Consider the following 19,650-nt stretch of genomic DNA (forward strand, 5'->3'; position numbering starts at 1 on the left):
AAAGGTTACTAAACAGGACAGACAACGGAAGTATTCTAGTGGAAATCAGTTATGGTGTTTTCATGGGTAGATTTTAAAGCATTCGAATCGACTAATAATTATATATTTTTCTTTTTCTTGATGATCTTACAAATAACTATAAAGATCAGTACCGGACTTACACATACGCTAAGCTACAGCTCAGGGTATTGCAATTTCGGGAGCCTAAAAATACATAATAGATCTTAACGAAGAGTGTTACAGAGTAATGTTTTATACCAATGTTCTCCTCATTCAAAATGTTAATATGTATCTCAGCTTTCATATGGTGCTTCTTAAACCAATTTAGGACCTCAGAAAATCAAAGTCTCTGGCAAGGGGACGACAAAGCCTGGCAGCATTACTCCTGTTCCGGCACCAGAGTAAAGACTTTTACCTGCACATTATTGAGAGCTTTCATTAATAAGTTGTATCTGGTGCAACGCGAACGTACGGGGCGCGGAGGTGTCACTCCACATATTTTCGCACGCGTCATTGGGTCCATTTCCAAGGTCATCAGCCATAAGTCTATGTGCTGGGTCAATCATCCTGGGTTTGTGGCAATTAGTTTCATGTGCAAAATATTTGGTTAAATGTCTTTTGCCATCTGCTGAAGTGCACTGGCTCAATACCCAAGGTTATTGGTCCAAGATAACTCCTCATGTCTAGAATCAGCTACCCTAGGTCGAAGGTGGTTGGCATTATGTCCAAAGATCTTTGATATAAGTGTCAAGGACAATGGTTCCAGATTTAGGGTTATTGGTCCTTGGTCCAAGTTCACTGGTCTCTTGCAACTTTTTACAACAAAGACCAACACACATTTCTGTGTGCAGAAGTGACGAGTGGAATTATAAAAGAAGATGCTGAAGAGATTACCTAATAAGGATAAGGAAATGCTATGTTTTCTATTACTGTTAACCATAGAGGTGGTACTTTTGAGGCATCTACATGTTTGGAGCAGTCTATGAACTTAATATTTTAACACCTTCTATCCACTTCTTGGTTATAGGACAGCATTATGAAATGTATTTGCCATAAGAAACTCTTGGAAAAACCACACGAAGCCTTGGAGAATAAATCTTTTATTTCAAATGAGGAAAATGGTGCTATTAAGCACATGGGTAAGAATGTTAGATGTAAAATGAATTAAAGTCTGTATTTAAATGAATTATGGACATTTAATTGTTAAAATTAGTTTTAGATTAAGTTCTTGAAAGAAAAACATACATTTTTTTTTATCCAGTTTTGTATGTGAACAGTGTCCTTAAAATTTGGAAGTATTTTGGCCCTTCAAATTTTCTAGCTAAAGTATGTGAACCACAAAATAGAAAATAACATTCAACACACACATTCTCTCTCCCTCTCCCTTTACATATGAATGTGTGAGCATGCACACATTCATACACTCACTGTATTTTAGATCTGATATTCTTTTCCACAATGTTTCATAGTACACATCATCCCTTATGTGACAGCCCACTCTGAGTTCGATTCTCGAGCAGGTGGACCTGAGATAGACTTAGACGGGACTTTTGGCGATTACTCCAGTTTATACGCAAGGAAAGGGGCCTAAGTTAGTTTTGTTTCGGTAGCGCCTTCCTTAATCGGAATTTATAATCAAATTGTATTGAATTTTCCCGAGTTGACGGTTAGTATCGCTAGTTCGGGCCACATCTTGGGAGACTTGTTTGTTCCACCGGGCGACTGCCTGGCGCCAGCTACGTGACTGTGTGAATAGGTGATTTTATGATCGGTGGCTCGACTTGGTGGGATGAGTAAGCTCTTCCAGATGTGTTTTAGCCGTTAGAAGACTTAGGATAAATCATGTCACTAACCACCAATGGGTTTAAAATAAGCTATCGGCGGAAAATTTGTAAGGTTAGGGTGATGAACCACTCAGCCAATGAGAACACTCTTCAGATTGAAAAAGTCTGGGGGAGTTTTGCTGAACGCGGTGTGTCCAGCATGGGGTTTCCAAAAACTCACTTACGCAGCAGTCTCGACCGCGGGTAGTCCTGCACTCGACGAGGAGAGAAGGAAAGAATAAAAGTGAACTAATACAGAATTATCGGACTACATCCCCTCGTATCCCACCGCCTCGCACCTTGCTTCTGGAACCCTTCATAGCCACCACGTATATTCCCTGAAGGCGAGAGTCCATGCCCTGAGCTACCAAAACGAAACCCAACAGAAAACTCCTTGTAACCAGCCGGGCGTCCTGATGTAGAGGAAGGAGTGAAAGGACGGTTACACTTATAATTCAATTTATCGTCAATGAAACTACTTAACTGTTGTCAAAATATCACTTCATAATAATATATTTATTTATTGTCAATGATCAAATCAATGTACATGGTTTCTGCACAACATAATTCCTATGTCTCTTCAGATTCCTCCGTCACCTCTAGACTTTCTTGCTTATCTTCTTCAGCAGCATTCTCCTCCTGTTCCTTCTTCAAGTCATCTTTAATTCTCTCCTGCTCTTCTTCACTGTCTGTATCATCATCTGCTCCAGGATGATGAGAGACAAAGTGTTCGGGGACAACTTCCTTGCGCGCACCAGGTTTCTGCCACACTTTCTGGGCTCCCTGTCAACACAACACAAAAATCCATTTGAGATGAGGCGTGCACATACTCTACTTTTACTATAAAGAAAGTGACAATATTTTTACATGATAGAGGGGACACATTTATTCATTTCATTGCTCATTTTAGTACCACACTTTGGTTTACTTTTATGAAAAGTAAGGAGTGATATTCAGTAGCACTGTGTATTGCTAAAAAAGAAATCCTGGATCTTTATCTGTTAATAAGTAAGTAAACAAAAATCCTGTGTTAGTACACCTTAACAACAGATTACACCACACTTCATTGATATGGATCTGTGGCATCACCAAATGCCACACAGCCCATTAACGTGTGAAAAATAAAGATCAAAAATATACACGTAAAATAAGAATCTGTCCAGAGTTCCTTAAATGTTAAAGTAGTTCTTCTAGGTGTTTGATTTCAATTCCCTCTTTTATATGTTTGTTGGAATGTACGATTTCATCTTTGAAGACTTCTTGCTGGGTGGCCAGAGACCATGAAGGTCAAAGGACCATAACTGAGGCAACAGAAACAAACAAACAAATGTCTGTATGTCCACACACACACACACCATGTCCCTAAAGAGGTTCAATATTCAGTGTGACTGGCGTGTTTACAAATCTCAATGGTCACAAGACCACAGAGGCTTTTGTACCTCTTTCAGTAATTACATTGAACAAAAACGCAAAATTTCTTTTTCAAAATATGGTGGACTCAAGGTATTTTTTAATGCTGATTTTAAATGTGCAGCCTGTTTCTTCCTAGCACTCTCAGTTCGCAAAATATTTCAGACTGTAATGTTTTGGCATCATAAATTTTATACATTTTGCAACCGTGTTTTGTTTCAGCTGTTTCCAGACTATTCTACCCCCACTTCCCCCTGCACGTCAAACAGATGTATAAAGCAAACACGCCAAACACGGTCAATCAGTCAGAGTTAAAAGTGTGTCATATAACATTGTTATTTATTAAACTAGTGCTCTTTTTAAGTTGTTGGTGTCAACTGCAGTTAAAAGTTCTTTTAAAATGCCACATCAGTGCAATAATTCAGCAGACAGGTTTTGTTATGTGTGCGGTGAATACGCATATCTCACAGACAGTCTGTAATGCTTCTACAGTGTGTCCACAAAATACTTTAGGTTTAAACTGCAGTTTATCCTGTTGATATAAAACCATGTACTTACATAGAATGCTGATTTCATGGCTTGCACCTTCTGTATGTAGAATTCATACACAAATGCTGCTATTTGGGGCATGTCTTCCACTTCTTGAGGGCAACCTTGGGGAACGCTGTTGTTAAGTCGTTGGGTAGGGAATGTTTCTTGAGGAACAATGTGCAGTTTAAGTGGTCGAGCCATTAGCTGAAATGAATAACATTTGTAAATAAAAACCCAGTAAGATAAAATGTAAATTAAATACTGAAAAAGGGAAGTGTATTTATTAGGCCAACAAGTTAGTGAGGCACTGTTAAAAGGATGAAAGCATTAAATGGTCTATTGTCATGGCAATGCGGATAAACTTTAAACTTGTAGAGTACAACTACTGCACCACGTGACAGCACGAGATTGTTAGCCAAAGAAAATTCTTAGGTGTAATTTTTTAAGCACATTAAGAAAGTGTGATATGGATTGAACTGGCCCAGGTTTGTGAAAAACTGGTTATCGGCTGAAAACTTATGGCATCGTTCACTGTCTTGCAAACAACGCAATTTACAAGGAACATTTATGTTTTGTCTTGGTACATGCTACAGCCTTTGTGAGAAACTTTTTGTCTAATCAAAATTTTTAATCTTATCAAAATTTGACATTTTTGGTATTCGTGTAAACTGGAAGTCCTGGACTGAAATTCAATTCATCTGATGTACTCTTAGCAATGGCTCAGGAATGCATTCAATAGAAGACTTCAAAATTAGCTTCATTATCAAAGAGTTAATTAGTTACATACACAAAGCACCAAGTTTTATAAATTTATTTTTATATGAAACATAATTCTTGCAAGAACACAGATGGACACAGCAAGGCAACTATAATAGGCATTAATGTACTGCATGATGTTTGAAGGCTGTAAACCAGAATTATTATTTATTTAGTGTTCTGTCTGACGACAGGTCCATATGAACAGGATCCTTCCATCCTTTTCTCGGACTGGGACCTGTTCATATACGTTCTTGGCAGATGATCCAGAAGTGGTTTGCCATTGCCTTCTTCTGTGTGTGAATGGAGTAATTGTTGGGATGCCACGGACAAACCGGGGAAGCCCCCGGAGGAAAACTCCGTGTTGTCTAGACCACGGCCGTGCCCAACACAAGTTAAATTAAATATATGTGACTGAAGTAAGCTGTCATGCAGAGGAACTATATCAACAAGGTGAGGAAGCAGACAAACATGACATCTTTTGATAATTTGAACATAACCTTTTATTTACACTGTGCAATGATAGAAAGTGTTTACCTGACTGAATGCTGGGGTCAGTTCAAAGCAGTTCTTGAAAAGAGAGACCCTGGCAAATATATAGAGACCAAGTCGAGCACGAGACATAGCCACTACCAGACGGCGCACATCTCTCAAATGCCCAACTGCCTTCGTCCGTACCAAGGAAAGTAAGATGTAGTCATTCTGCTGACCCTGATACTTGTCAACTGTGGTCACCTGATAAATTAAAATATTCTGTATATAGATGTTGCATATACTAACTCATACAGACTCTGAAGGCCCATTAGATTAAACATAACATTAAATAAACAGCATAACAAGCACTGTAAAAATTTTAATTGGGTTTCTTGTTACTACAGCAAGACAGGGCATCTAGATGTAGAAGCAGTCTCTGGGAAAGTTTTCAGATAAAAAACAAATGTATATACAGTCGAATAGGGGGCAGATAAACAGACAATCATGATAATCTCTGTATTAAATATTTATATAGCTTTATCTCACTTCCTTTCAAAATGGAAACTTCTAAGAAAAATAACATGCTAATACTTCTGCAGATAAATTGTTAAGTATAAATCTCAGGAAAGTGACCTGTTTCCCCCTCTCTTAACAATGGCCTGTTTTAGGTCTGGTACAACTTGCACCTAAAAATTTGTTTTTGTCTTTTGTCAATTGGCTTCATTAATACTCAATTATTAGTCTCCTTGGAATGCGAGACAACCATTAACTCAGAATGATCATATGCAGGTTCCTCAGAATAAAGCAAAGTGTGAATCAAGGGCTTTTATTGTTTGTAACAGTACTCACTGATCATGTCACGTAATCTACATATTAATCACAAATAAATGTTCAGTTCGTCCCGGGGACGACGTTAAACTACGTCCACAGACCTTAAACTGCGTCCATAGACCGAGTGACCACCGGTATAAGTGGTCCCCCTCTACCAAGTGCCAACAGCCTCTTCAGAGGGTGGAGGTTCAGGGCACCCTCATGCCGTTGGGGTGAGAAATCACCCAGGGGTAAAGAACAGCTAGGGCATGACATTGACCACTCACCCCTATCTCGTGCTGAGGTTAAGAATGAGAAGGAGCTATACCTCCTCTCTCCCAAATGCCTATATGGTGTATAGTGGGACAGCTTTACTCTTACTGTACCTTGAATTAGACTCCACCAAATCACCAGATATGATGTTTTAACATCAATAAAAATGGATTATAGTCTTCTGATGATGTAACCAGTTTGTTTTTGTTTAAAAACTGGATTTATTAGTCTAAAAACTCCATTTAAAACATATTCAAAGACAATGGATATCTTTATTTTAATTAAATAAGAGATTTTATTGCATTTTACATCTAATATTCAACTCTACGTTTCCTATTTCACGATTCTTTTCAAAATTATCATAGAATTTAGTACTGATTCCTTGTAAGAAGTCAGATTTCAAAGTCATACATGACAGCAACTTGTTAGTGGATCAAACAGAGGCCGATAAACTGCAGAGTCAATTTATGGACTATATTGACCAATGGGTTAATTTTTACAAATTAGACTGTACCTTATGTGGCCGTCCGATGAGCGGGTTGGTGGCACACCGAATGTTGATGACATCACGAATGAGATGCTTCTGTCCATTGTACGTGGTGAGAATGGATATCTTGTCGGCTGGGTAGCCGATCAGTCTCATGTACATGAACGCAGCCACACAATATTCAGCCTCTGCCAGATTCTGATCAGTACAATTTCATTCAATTAGCAGGAATATGATTCTTAGTTGTGGTCATCAGTGTAAACAGCAACATTCAAAATCCAGAAAGTTGCAGTAAGTGAACCAGCTACTGGGATAGGCAATGATTTAAAAATGAAAACATTACCAAGAAAAAACTGTGTAACATTTCTAGAATTCTTGCCAACTGTTTCTCCCTTTAATGGAGTAAACCCTTCTTGTTCCAAATTTCCTTTAGGAAAAATAAAATTTGTCTACTCTGCCTTTAACAAATGGATGGTACCAATCATTCAAATTGTGAACTGACTTGATAATGATGTTATACTAACCTGATAGAAGTATGGACTTGGTTCTGACTCACCAACACCATTGAAATCTTCCACATTGATAACCTGAAAATCAAACCAAAAGCCAGGGTTGGCAACACGATACTCAGGCCAGTTTTCTACATGGACCAGATTGCCCAATCTCTTGTACCGCCACTTGTATAGGTTGCAGATACTGAAATAAAAATAAATTAGATTATTTAAAGACATAAAAATCAGTAACATTTCACTCACAGACATAATCTTACTGAAATTATCACTTCTGCTCTTGAGAGTATATAAGAAAGTTACCCTCTCTGTGTCTCTGCTGTTATTTATTTTAACAATTCTTAACAACAGGAATGTTAATGCAAAAAAGACATATACACAAAGACAAGGAGCAGTAACACGATACACGTAGGTTTCAAACAGATCTGAATTCATACTCTACAGGCCTACATGTTGCTGCATAACAGAAGACTTAAGACAATATTAACCTTGGCCTTGCTCTGCCTTGTCCATCCAAGTCAACAGTTGGCACCCCTAGCCTCACAATGCGAGTGAACAGAGACTGTTCCATATTGGAGTACTTTTGAAATGCCATATTCTTAATTACTGGTGGCAGCTGGTGGTGATCACCAATCATTATCCAGCGTTTAAGTCGACTAAAGCCATCTTCAGGATTCTGCAGCAGCAACGGAATGAACGTTTCAATCTCCAAGATCTGTGCTGACTCTTCCATTAGGATGTTGTCATACTTGAAACCTGAAGGTAAAGATATGTAAATACTCACTGCACTTAGTCCATTTATGGCACCACTAAACACAATATTTGCTGTGAGAAGTTTTCTACACTGTAAAATCCAAATATCCCACTCCATATTGGTGACAAAAATCAACTAGTATGACCTCTCTAAGTCTTCCACAACCTAAAGAACCTATCACATCCTAGTTTTGTAAGGATAGGAACGCCCAGTAGACATATATCATGCTGTCTCAGACACTAGCCCAGTCAGCATAAATTATGTAAAAAAAGGGAGAAAATACTGGCAATTAGCATGAGACTGAGGCGTATACTAACGACATGTTTCCAAACTGACTGGTGAAAAAATGATATTATACATACACTGTCAGATATGCTAAGTACTGCCAATACACAACTGACCACAATTCTCTCAGATTATCTGAAATGTTGTATAAATATAACAAGAAAACTGTATTTGTTGTCAGTTTCCAACAAATAGCTCCTCAATGTCAACACATATTTGCCGCAATGGAGCTTGTGCTACTGACCTCATATTTTGGTAACAGCTAACAGAGGGAACGGTGGCCACAGTTGGGGGGACACTACAAGAAATTGGCGAATCCATCTTGACACAGCATTAGATCACACTTTGGCATTATTTAAATCCACTAAAATGCCCTTACCTGAGAGAAATAAGAAACGGATGAAGGTATGAAGGATTTTCATATTATTGATGCTGAATCTTATGGTCCTATTATCAAGCAGTTTGTTATATTAACATTTAATATTTATTGAATACAGGAGAGAACTTCATTAAAGGACTACGTTTAACCTACATACCAAGATCAACTAATTCCCTGCGCTTGAGTGCAGCATGGGTACAAGTCATGGCAATCACTTTTGCCTCCTTCACGAGCAGATATTTTGAACGGTCCAGCCCACTGCGCAGCAATTCAAATGCTCGGAACTCTTCCAGTTGAGTGAATATTTTTTCTATATACCTGTTAAAAGATATTACACTTCTTTCACTAATCCAAACTCATCAGTTCTGCACACAAATGTGCCTTCAGACCTTGAAGAAAAAAAAAACACTGGCATAAAGCTTATTTATCAGATGCATTATGGTTAAAGGTAGCCTCAGCTATCACAGTTCAGTGTGGCTTCCACCAATCAATTGTACTGCCTACGTATGGTTAAATGAATACAACAAGGGAATGACAGTTCACATGAAATATTATTAATTTCCAATCAAACTTTATACTGATAATCTCTATTTTCACATAACAAAGTGGAATTATTTTACATACAAATACAATACAGGAATGACTAAAATGGAACTGTAAGAACAGTAATTTCCAAATTAAAATAATGCAATCAATGATAGTCACTGCAGTAAATAACTGAGGAGAATGCAATGTACTCTAGGACTCTTAATCAGTCAATAAATAATGTGACCATATAAATTTTAGGAGCTTCGGAGGATAAATTATAACATTTTTATTAAAATTTTTGAAATTTATAAAGAATATGACTCACAGAAGAATTTGCGAACAATTTGAAATTTGGCAATAGACCTTCTAGAAGACAAGTCATCTTTATAACTGTAAAAACTCACCTGAAACAACCTTCAGCAATTTCCATGTCTTCTTCATAACTACGACATTTGAAGAGGGGTTTTGGTGCGTTATCAAAAAAGCGATGGAATGGGAACTCATCTTTTATAGTCTTCACTGGAACAATCTGAAAATACTTTTATTTTACAGAGATCCTTTTCAGTATGTTTCTGCTGACCAAGAAACAACGCAAAATATTAAATTTTCTATCATAAATTATTATTAAATCACTTGAAAGAAAAAGGTGTGGTGTAACATTATGCATATGCTTAGTATTGCATCATAAAAGTTTTTAGTGGACACAAAAGGTAAAAGCTACACGTGTTCTTAATGTGAGAACTAATGCAGGTGTGTGGTCAGTTTCATCTTCCAGCTGTCTTATCTGCGGACAAACAGTACCAGAAGTGTAACAGCTCACTGCTACCACTCTAAAAAGAATCCCAATTGGGCTGGCTTTTGAATTTGCTTGTGAAAATTGTTAAGAAATGTCTTCACTGAATGAAATATCCTTCCTCAGCATTTAATTTAACAGTAATTAGTTTTATACACAATTTTCATGAACAATGGAGGAAAAAGGCAAGATCCAAAACAAGGTAAATGAAAGAACTACAAAGGCTTCAGAATAAAACAATTTACAATGGAGATATCTTTGGCTGACAATACAGTTTCATACGAAAGTTTGTGCGCTTGACAAACTGTTGGTCACTGAGTGTAGCAGTGATATCCATATGCTTGCCAGGTCACTCTCATGCCCCCTACCCAATTGACACAGGGTAGAACAAACAGAAATATCAGACAGAGAGATTAAATGAAATAAAAACAATTAGTACTGTCAGAAATGTTTACTGAAGTGACAAGTCAAACTGTAATGATCACTACAGCACATAAGAATGATACGTTGTTACACGTCTTTGTCAAAGTGCAAGTAAGAATTGGGAAGAAAATTCTAAAAATAATAAAAACTAGGCTTTTTGTCATTTTACTGGTGAAGCCTATGAAATCAATGCTTCTGCTTAGTAATTTAATTATTTCACTTCAATTAATATTAAGTAAACATAAGCGAAGAATGAGTACTTAAATTAATTCATAAAAACATGCATCATACTCGAACAATTGTGTACGTCAAGACATAATGACAAAATAATAAAGTGAACATGAATCAAACCTTGCCAGTAGGAGGACGAACTCTGCTGAGGAAGCGTTCCCATCGAGCCAAGATCTGATAGAGGAAAAAATGGCCTGCAGTTTCACAAGTGTACGCAACATCGCCAGCAACTTCCAGGCTCTCCTGCAGTCTCTGCACTTCCATCAATAAATCCAAACGTTTTGCCAGAACATAATTTACTCGGCCATACCTGAAGGAGATCCAAGCGTTTATCAATTTCCATAATTTCGTAAGGCTAAAAAAAAATGTGTGAAACTGTAAACAGTGTCAGTAAGAACTGTACAGACCTGCTGAAGTCCTTCTCTGTTTCAAGAGCCTCCTCTCCATGACCGAGACGTAGCAGATGCCTCTCATCAATATCGAGTTGCATGATCTTCTCAAAAAGCTGATTCAGGGCCTGATTTGAGTGAGTAACAATGAGTGTCCGTTGTGCTGGGAAGTTGTGATAAAGGTTTGAAATTATCTGAACAGCCACATCTGTTTTCCCTGTTCCTGGTGGACCCACAACCAATGTCAAGCCTGGCTGCATTCCAGCACGAATTGCCTCTACCTGCGTCGGTGTGAATGGAATTGCGTTCCTATAAGAACAAGTGAAAATATGAGAAATTAGAAGCAAGTATTGGAATATGGTTACTCTGTTCTGCTATACATGCAATATTCTGGTCCAAAAAGACGTACTTCATATTCTTTAACAAGATAACGACAGCTCAGAGATTTATATAATGTTCCTCTGCTCTTTGTCATCCAATACTAATATAATTTCCAAATATTTCTCATATATTAAACCATTTTCTACATTACTTTTTGCATTTGTCCTTTCAGATTTTCCAGTAATTTGTAACTTTGTACAGTGGTTCATTTGGACTTAATCCATTGTCCACATGCTTTAATGAACCAAAACATTTTGGATTTTGTTTCTAGTTTCACCTTAAGGTGACAGGACAAGAAATTTGTTGAGCCCCCTGGATAAACTAGATGCAAAATACACAACACGTGCCCAGGTTTGAGATTAGCTCAACCATGGGGCCAAACAGATTAGGCTTTTGTGCTCCTGTTACCTGAAGAAGGAAGCAGAACTAGCTTCTGAAACACTGTGTTCTTTTCATCATCCTCATCATTTTATCAGGTATTAGACCACGTGGCTTGTTACGGTTTCATGCCATCTCCTTAGTGGTACCATTTAACGTCTCTTCCTCCAAGTTTATATGCTATGATAAATTCAGTTTTTTGTTTTCCATACTTTTTACAAAATGTTTCCAAAGATAAATAAGATAAACTTCAAAAATAAAGATTCAGAATACTGACTACATATCTTCACGCACCCTGATGTAGGTAAATTTTACAAGGGTTGGTCATCTTGGTCACCCCAGCAACAATATCATCTGTGTCCGACACTGTCATTCTATTTTGATAGCTTAACATAACAACCAGTTTCATCATGTGAAATGATATATGTACTAAATGCATAATTTATCAATTTTATAATGGCACTGTATCAAATAATTATAATTGGTGCTACTACTAGGGAGCTTTTAGCACTTCTTATATGGGTAATGGCAATATTAAAATAATGTAGGACAAAACACAGCTGATATTTTCATTGTGTTCTAAGTTGAAAGGAATAGGAAGAGAGTGTGTGACTTTAGATGCACATTAGTACCCATTGCAGAAGAGAAAGGAATATGGAAGAAAGAACAAATCTCTCTATTTTAATGATAGATTTCAATGCAAACTTTAATATTAGATCACTGACAGAATTTAATCCATGGAGCTCAGTCCTTTCTGAGAAGTCGAACAGTCACTCAGAAAATTCCCAACAATTTATAGAACCTGAAGAATCATTTCCATGTTAACAGGAGCCCGCCACTGGTCCCTATCCCGAGCCAGATGAATCCAGTCCATACCACCCCATCCTCCAAGATAAATTTTAATACTATCCTCCCACCTATATCCAGATCTTCCTACCACTCTTCTTCCTTCCAGTTTCCTGTATGCATTCCTCTTCTCTCCCCTGCCCTGCCCACCTCATCCTCCTTGACTTGATCAGTCTACTTATATTTGACAAGGAGTGAAACTTATGAAGCTCTTCATTATGCAACTTTCTCCAGCCTCTGAGTAATTCATTCCTCTTGGGTCCAAATATTCTCTCCTCACGACCCTGTTCTCAAACACCCGCAGTCTGCATTCCTCCCTTAGTGTCAGAGACCAAGTTTCACACCCATAAAAACTACAGGCAAAATTATAGTTTTGTATATTTTAATCTTTAAATTTTTAGATAGCGGATGAAAAGACAAAAGATTCTGAACTGAATGTTAGCACGCATTACCCAGATTTAATACACAGAAAACCTAAAATATGATAAAATAGCATTCTTTCAGGTGACAGTAAAACTTACTTTTTGGGTTCATTGAACAAGTATGGTCCTCTGCTAGGGATCACATGAGGTTGCACAGTAATCACCTTTGATGATTTCAATCTGTCACCGTCCGCTGAATCTCGTTTCTTGCTCAACACCTCGCAAAATGTTAACCTGTTACATCCGGAAGCAACCACAAGCTTCAGGTTATGGTAAAAGCTGAAGACACAATGAATCATGTTCTGGTCTTTAATCTTACAAATGTACATTTCTTTTTAATTAGAGCATCTTCTTCCTCTTATTCTAGCATCACTTCCACTTTATGTGGGTCTTCAACGCTATTATAATTCTCTCTATATTATTGTAATCTACTTAAATTACAGTAGCCTACACTGAGGAACAGAAATACGTGGAGAGTTTTGAAATGTGGTGTTGGAGAAGAATAGAGAAGATCAGGTGGACGGATCGAGTGACCAACGAAGAAGTATTGAGGAGAGTCAACGAGCAAAGAAACATTCTGCAGGCGATTACACGAAGGAAAGCTAACTGGCTGGGACATATTATGAGAAGGAATGGATTACTGAGTGATATCACCGAAGGCCAGGTTGAAGGAAAGAGAGGACTGGGAAGAAGATTGATACAGCTAACCGACGACCTTAAACAAGGAAAGAAGATGACGTTCCAGGAATTAATGCGAGAAGCCGAGAATAGGGACAACTGGAGAGCTCTTTTTGGGCAGAGCAATGGACCTGTCGTAAGACAGAACACTCATTAATAATAGCCTACACTGACGATAACTGTTAGAAGATTATAATAGCAGCAATTAAGTGTTTTAAATAGAGTATTAAGAAATGAACAAAATACACAATCTGAAACCAGAACAAAGGGAAGATTTGAAAATACAAACACTACAAAAATATTTGCCACATTAAGGTCACAGTGGTACAGAAATGTGTTATGTATATAAATATGTTTCCTTTGAGTGTATAATCTAAACAAAAGAAGTTTAATAAACAATCATGGTGAGACTAAGGGTTGAAGATGGAAGCAGTATGTACCTCCAAACCATTGGCACACAGCTGAAACACTACAAAGCACAACAACTTAGAAAACTACCATCTTTTCTCACACTGCTTCAAACATCTCAAATCCTATTCTGCGACTACTTTGCTTAAAACATTGTGTGCAATCACAAACTTTTGGCAAAAACATTTTCAGGTAACAATATATTGTAGATTCAAAATAAACCCAGAAATCAAGACCTGCAGCTCTATGAATAGCCTATTAAAAATATGATGAAGTTAATACTACAGAATAGTGTTAGAAATTGAACCTTCCTAGTAAATACTCAGTCCAGTTGCATGAACTACGAGAGGAAAAATTCCAAAATACCTAAATGGAGGTACCAATTTCACTGGATCATCAGTTTGTACACGGATCTCGTGCTCTGGAAAACTGGCTCGAAGGTGGTCCATATTTAGGAATGTGTCGTTAAAATCCACTGTTGCAATCTCATTAGGCATTCTGAAAGCAAGACCATTGTGGTAAAATATTAGGCATGGATAAATCTAGGATTGGGCAGCGCCCGTAACGCAGCCAGGGGACATTTATATTACTGACAATCTTCAAGGGAATTTAAAACAACCCTTGAAGTCAGAACAGGCCACAGGCCTAAACCGTGAAGTTGAAGAAGATAAATCTAGGAATATAACAATATAAAACCAGAAGAAGGCAACATTTGCTACAACAAACATGAACAATGTTCACACTAAAAGTTCTTCAGTGATTTCATGCAGACTTACTTCACTGTAGAATTTCTGTGTGAAAAGGGGATATACAGCCATGAGATAATATCAGTTTCTCAATAAGAAAGTTCAACTTACTTATAAACTTCGTGGAAGTCTTTTATTTGAAAAGCTAAATAATACACTTAGCTAATCAAGAAATTTTGTGCCTCTTATGGAACCTGAATGCTGAATACCACGTTCACAAGAGCCTGCCACCAGTTCCTATTCTCAGCCAAAAATGAATCCAATCCACACTCTTCAACACCATTTAGCCTAGAATCCATTTTAATATTACCCTCCTATCAATGCCCGAGTCTTCCATGTGCATCCTGCCCTGATGATGGGTTCAGTAAATATCTCTGAAATGTTGACCAATTTTTATGAGACTACACAATGCGACATTCCAGAAGACAATCATCTTCATCCTCTCCGACATGGTTTATGGTCCATAGTCAACACCAAATAGTAACTAAGACACAGGATTTTCCAGATTGTATTCATGCAGTGAGGATTGAAAGGCGTAAACAATTCCAGTTTGTACAAACTCACCTGTCACCTATTAATTCAGGCTTAAGGGGACAGATCAAAGACGTAAGAGAACAGAAGAAAGAAGTAAGACCTTTAGAGTAAATAATGTAGAAATCAGCATCAGAGTTGGCGATTTTTATCTTTAGAGTAAATACTGCGTTAATCAAGAGCAGAACTGAAGATGGCTGTCTTTTGGGTTGTAGCGATGTGTAGTCTGGTAGAAGTTTACTGACGTTTCAGAGGTCCTTCCTGTCTCCATCATCGATCGCCCTGATGATGGGGGCAACAAGGGCCTCTGAATCATCAGTCAACTTCTACCAGACTTCATGGCGCAACAACCCAGAAGACAACCATCTTCAGACTCACCGTCGCGAAAACCTCAAATACGAGGCGCGTCCTCAAAGTAAGTTTCCCACTCGTCCCACAGCTAGCAAACCTTATATTGCGCGAAGCGACTGTGCGTACGTGATAGAGCAATGACGTAGCATGGCGCATGCACTAATGGCACCTCCCGCGTTCTCACAGTAGCATCGTTACAGCTGTTGAAGATGGAGGTTCTTATTCCAGCTCCCGCCAACTGTGAAGTGCGGTCAGTGATAACGCTAGGCCGTACACGGCTCGACGGACAGCAAGTCTCCTGCAGGAGTTCAGCTGGGAGGTGTTTAATCATTCACCCTACAGCCCGGACCTCGCTCCCAGTGATTTCCATCTTTTCCTACACCTCAAGAAATTCCTGTCCGGTCAGCGTCAGCGTTTTGAGAATGACAGAGAGGCGGAGATGGTTGTCACACAGTGGTTCCAATCCCAGGCGGCAGACTTCTACGACACAGGTATTCAAAAGTTGGTCCCACGGTATGACAAATGTCTCAATTCCGGTGGCGAATATGTTGAAAAATAGCTGGACACTTGCTGTATCTGTTGCAATAAATATTTCCATGAAATTGTGTTTTGTTTCTGTAAACGGCCCCAGGGAAACTTACTTTGAGGACGCGCCTTGTACTAGCAGATTTGTAAACATAGGACACAAAGGTTATCTTAAGACATGAAAATTACATCAAGACAATCCACTGGAAGAAAAAGAACAAAATTGTGTGGACAGTAAGAGAACAGATATGGTAAATACACAGAGATAAACTGTGGAACGAGGGAAGAGGCGAAGTATGAATACTGATCATTATCATCAAGCAGTGACATTTCCATCCTTATGGTTCATCTTATGACAAAGACTCCTCTATTCCCCTCCATCTTTCCCCCGATACATCTCTTATATCTGCGTCCACTCTTTTCCTACACTGTAGTGCATTATTTTTCAAATTTCTTTTTCCACCACTTGGTTTTTACATCTAGCCCTCGAGTCCAAAATAAACACTAATGATCACGTGTATCCTAAATGTAGAAGACCATTTTCTATTCAGTTCCTTAACTGACCTTTGTAGTACGTTTGGCAATGTGTTAACATTTCCTAACATTTTAACAAGAAAGAGTGAAAGACAAGTCTGAATTGACACCAATAACAGAACCGACCTTGAGTAGTGAGCAGCTCCGGGATCTCCATAACCCAGGATGATGTCATGTAACCAGTCCGGCACAACACATTCTGTGTTCATAAGCTCGCGGATTGTTTCCAGCACTGCCTTAAAATTGTTCTCCTTAGGTTTACGACGCATCAGAATATTGAAGGTCTCATAGACATCCTGAGAAGTTGTTGTAAAAATTATAAATTACTGAAACTATTTTGACAGCAATCATTACATAACATTTGCAACTGGCAATAGAGTATCCTAAATGATACAGAAATGGAGGAGGAATTGGAGAATAGGAAATACGTCCCAGTAATTAAATTTACGTCTAATTACCTATCACAAAACACATTGCTTTTTTAGAGAAATAACAGAATGAAAGATTTGAATTACCATTCTCTCTCTTACTCCCTCATTAGTAAATTTATTCTTCTCGCATGAAAATATTTCATCAGTCTCATAACTATGAACCTCTCTGAAGTATAATTTATCATGTTTAATGTAATTTAATGTAAGAATGAATGTAAATTAATATATCAAATTTTATTTGTTTGATGGTGAAGTTAACCCATTAACAAATAACACTGAATATGTATTTATTTTTATCATTTTCCACGTTATTAGGGTGCTACACAAACTAACAAATAAAAACAACAAACTTTCAATATACGTGAACAAAAATACTGTGATTGACGGTTCTATCAAAATATGCCAATTCTACAGGTGCAGAGAGCAACTGGAATGCCACCTTGCATCAAGCAGTTATGCAAGATTAGGATATGGTTAACGTGTCTATGGATCTGTCATTAATATTTTAAAAGGCACTTCCTAAAGGAATGTTCATCTTTATTATTGGACTACATTTCAAACTAAGTTGGGAATTTGTCAGTAAAATGTGATAGGCTGAAATAAGTAGTAGAGCTTTCTTTAAACCATTTCACTTCACTTTTTAACATTAATAACACTACGTGCTTACTTTCATAGTTTTCTCGCCTTGGTAATGAAATTAAAAATGTTACACTGTCTGCATACAAAACTTTACGTTTTAACTAGCAGTGCAAAATTTGTGTTAATCTTGGAAATCATTACAGTAAACACACCTCTTTGCCTTGACTTGCTAAGTCCATGTCAGTGCGATATTGATTACAATCCAACCATACGCGGAAAGTTCGTTTCTCTCCTGGCAGCTGCGGTTTGGGTTCGGGACCCTCTTCGATAACTCGTCCATTCTGGTCAAGCATGCCCTCAATCTCACATCCTCGTACATATGTCAGACCCACTTGTGGTACAAACGGTTCCCTGTGGCTATATTTGGTACCTGGAAGTGCATATTTCTTTTTGATTTCTTTACAAACATAAAAATTTATGAACATGCACACTTCCTATAGCAAATTCAAAGGTACATATTAGGAATGTATAAAAAACACCCATATCTCCATATATGAATGAAGCTGAACTCTGTCTTGAAAGTAACTTGAGATTTTTCACTAATTTTACCAATTAAGCTTAGTAACAAGAATTCAGTACATACAACACAAATCATGTATTTTGCCTATTACTACCACTAGAGAAAGTCTCAGAAGTTCACCGTAGAATCTGATATTTTTACGGACATTTAATAAGACAAATCTTACCTATGGAAAATGTAGGACGGACAGTAATGAGGAAGCAGACGTCATGCTTTCGAAGGTTCTCCCACTCTGCCTTGATCTCATTTCTGACACTAAGATTCACTGTTACATCAGCACGAACTCGTGATGGTCGCTTCTCCCCTGGAATATCCCAGTAAGAACTACTCATTTAAACATCATTAACAGATAAATATGTAAAGGCAAAGGCAGGACCAGTCTTAGGAATAATGGTGCCCTGCCTGGGTAAACAAAATTCACTGTGCCTCCTCCAACCAGAACATTTTTGAAAAACTAACAATTTGTATCTTATGTGATCACTCCTCAGTGCTAATTATTCCCTTTATCTTGATCAGCTTTGGAGCTAGCTATTGTGTATCATCTGAACGTAAATTTTCTTACAAGAACAGCTGAAATCCTCCTGCCAACCACTAATCCTGCGGATTTGCTATCGTTCAGTCGAGAACAAGTTCATAGGCTAATACTTAAAAATTGTAAACCCATACCTCCAGAGGCATAAAAGAACAGTTGAACGCTTCATGCTAAACACGGCTGTTAAAGTGCAGAATCTGTCAAATGTCAAAACCAACATGGTAAAAAAGACCATAAAATTAACTTTGACTTTTTATTACAAATTGATTATTTTATGCAAGTTATAGATCAAGATATATGTTGAAATATGTGTTGGTTAGTTGGAAATAATTTTTTTTAAAATCATTATTTGCAATACATTAAATTGCATTATATTCTTCAATTAAGCAAAGATAAGTAATGACTTTAGCCTTTGTATATAGCTTTGTTGTTACACTTTTAATAAAATGTGGTATTTTAAGTACTATTTTAGAGTTCCCTGTATCTTGTAGTTATATTGTAGAATAGCTCTACTTCTTGTTAAAAAAAGGTTCTAATTCAGATGTCATTAAAGGAAAATTAATATTAGGAAGATCAGAAAAAGGTTTTGATCTTGGAAATGCAGACAGTTTGAATCATATTAAACCTTCTATGCTACAGATAACCCACATAATATGACAAGGAGCAAGAAAGAAAAACAAAAGAACAAATATTAATTAAGCAAGAGTCTGAAAACCACAGCTGTAAAATTTTCCACTCTGTCACTCACTCTCTAACTTTCACCACTCCAAGACAAAACTGTAGCAACCTTTGTTTTTTTTTTATTTATAAACTCAGCACTTTTATCAAAGTACCAATAATTTATACCACATTTTTCAATTTCCTTGCAAACTT

The 19,650-nt window shown here is 37.5% G+C and overlaps 1 protein-coding gene and 1 long non-coding RNA gene across 4 annotated transcripts in view; one reads left to right on the forward strand and one right to left on the reverse strand.

Moving 5' to 3' along the window:
• The first annotated feature begins 17 nt into the window (after nt 1–17).
• LOC110829996 (uncharacterized) lies at nt 18–8,812 on the forward strand. Of its 2 annotated transcripts, none has more exons than XR_015535029.1 (3): nt 18–1,139; nt 3,456–8,517; nt 8,610–8,812. It is a non-coding gene; the product is annotated as an uncharacterized LOC110829996 (long non-coding RNA). The 2 variants fall into 2 exon arrangements; XR_015535030.1 differs by lacking the exon at nt 18–1,139 and adding an exon at nt 2,603–3,326.
• The window catches only part of LOC110829988 (RNA helicase aquarius), a 78,312-nt gene continuing 60,969 nt past the window's right edge, over nt 2,308–19,650 (reverse strand). Inside the window, exons 13-27 of one of the 2 annotated variants that reach the window (XM_087348358.1) lie at nt 18,412–18,549; nt 17,878–18,095; nt 16,782–16,951; nt 14,335–14,466; nt 12,982–13,116; nt 10,874–11,164; nt 10,587–10,776; nt 9,424–9,557; nt 8,649–8,809; nt 7,562–7,829; nt 7,089–7,260; nt 6,592–6,762; nt 5,058–5,255; nt 3,792–3,968; nt 2,308–2,606 (exon numbers count right to left, since the gene is read on the reverse strand). In XM_087348358.1, coding sequence (XP_087204484.1) covers nt 2,394–2,606; nt 3,792–3,968; nt 5,058–5,255; nt 6,592–6,762; nt 7,089–7,260; nt 7,562–7,829; nt 8,649–8,809; nt 9,424–9,557; nt 10,587–10,776; nt 10,874–11,164; nt 12,982–13,116; nt 14,335–14,466; nt 16,782–16,951; nt 17,878–18,095; nt 18,412–18,549 — 2,768 coding nt within the window. In that variant the 3' untranslated portion in view covers nt 2,308–2,393. The remainder of the gene's footprint in view (nt 2,607–3,791; nt 3,969–5,057; nt 5,256–6,591; nt 6,763–7,088; nt 7,261–7,561; nt 7,830–8,648; nt 8,810–9,423; nt 9,558–10,586; nt 10,777–10,873; nt 11,165–12,981; nt 13,117–14,334; nt 14,467–16,781; nt 16,952–17,877; nt 18,096–18,411; nt 18,550–19,650) is intronic. The other variant, XM_022064310.2, reaches the window with a different exon arrangement.

The sequence above is a fragment of the Zootermopsis nevadensis genome, unplaced genomic scaffold, assembly GCF_977971745.1.
Source record: "Zootermopsis nevadensis isolate Lab colony 2312 unplaced genomic scaffold, Znev_1.0 Znev_ptg000013l, whole genome shotgun sequence".
NCBI lineage: Eukaryota > Metazoa > Arthropoda > Insecta > Blattodea > Termopsidae > Zootermopsis > Zootermopsis nevadensis.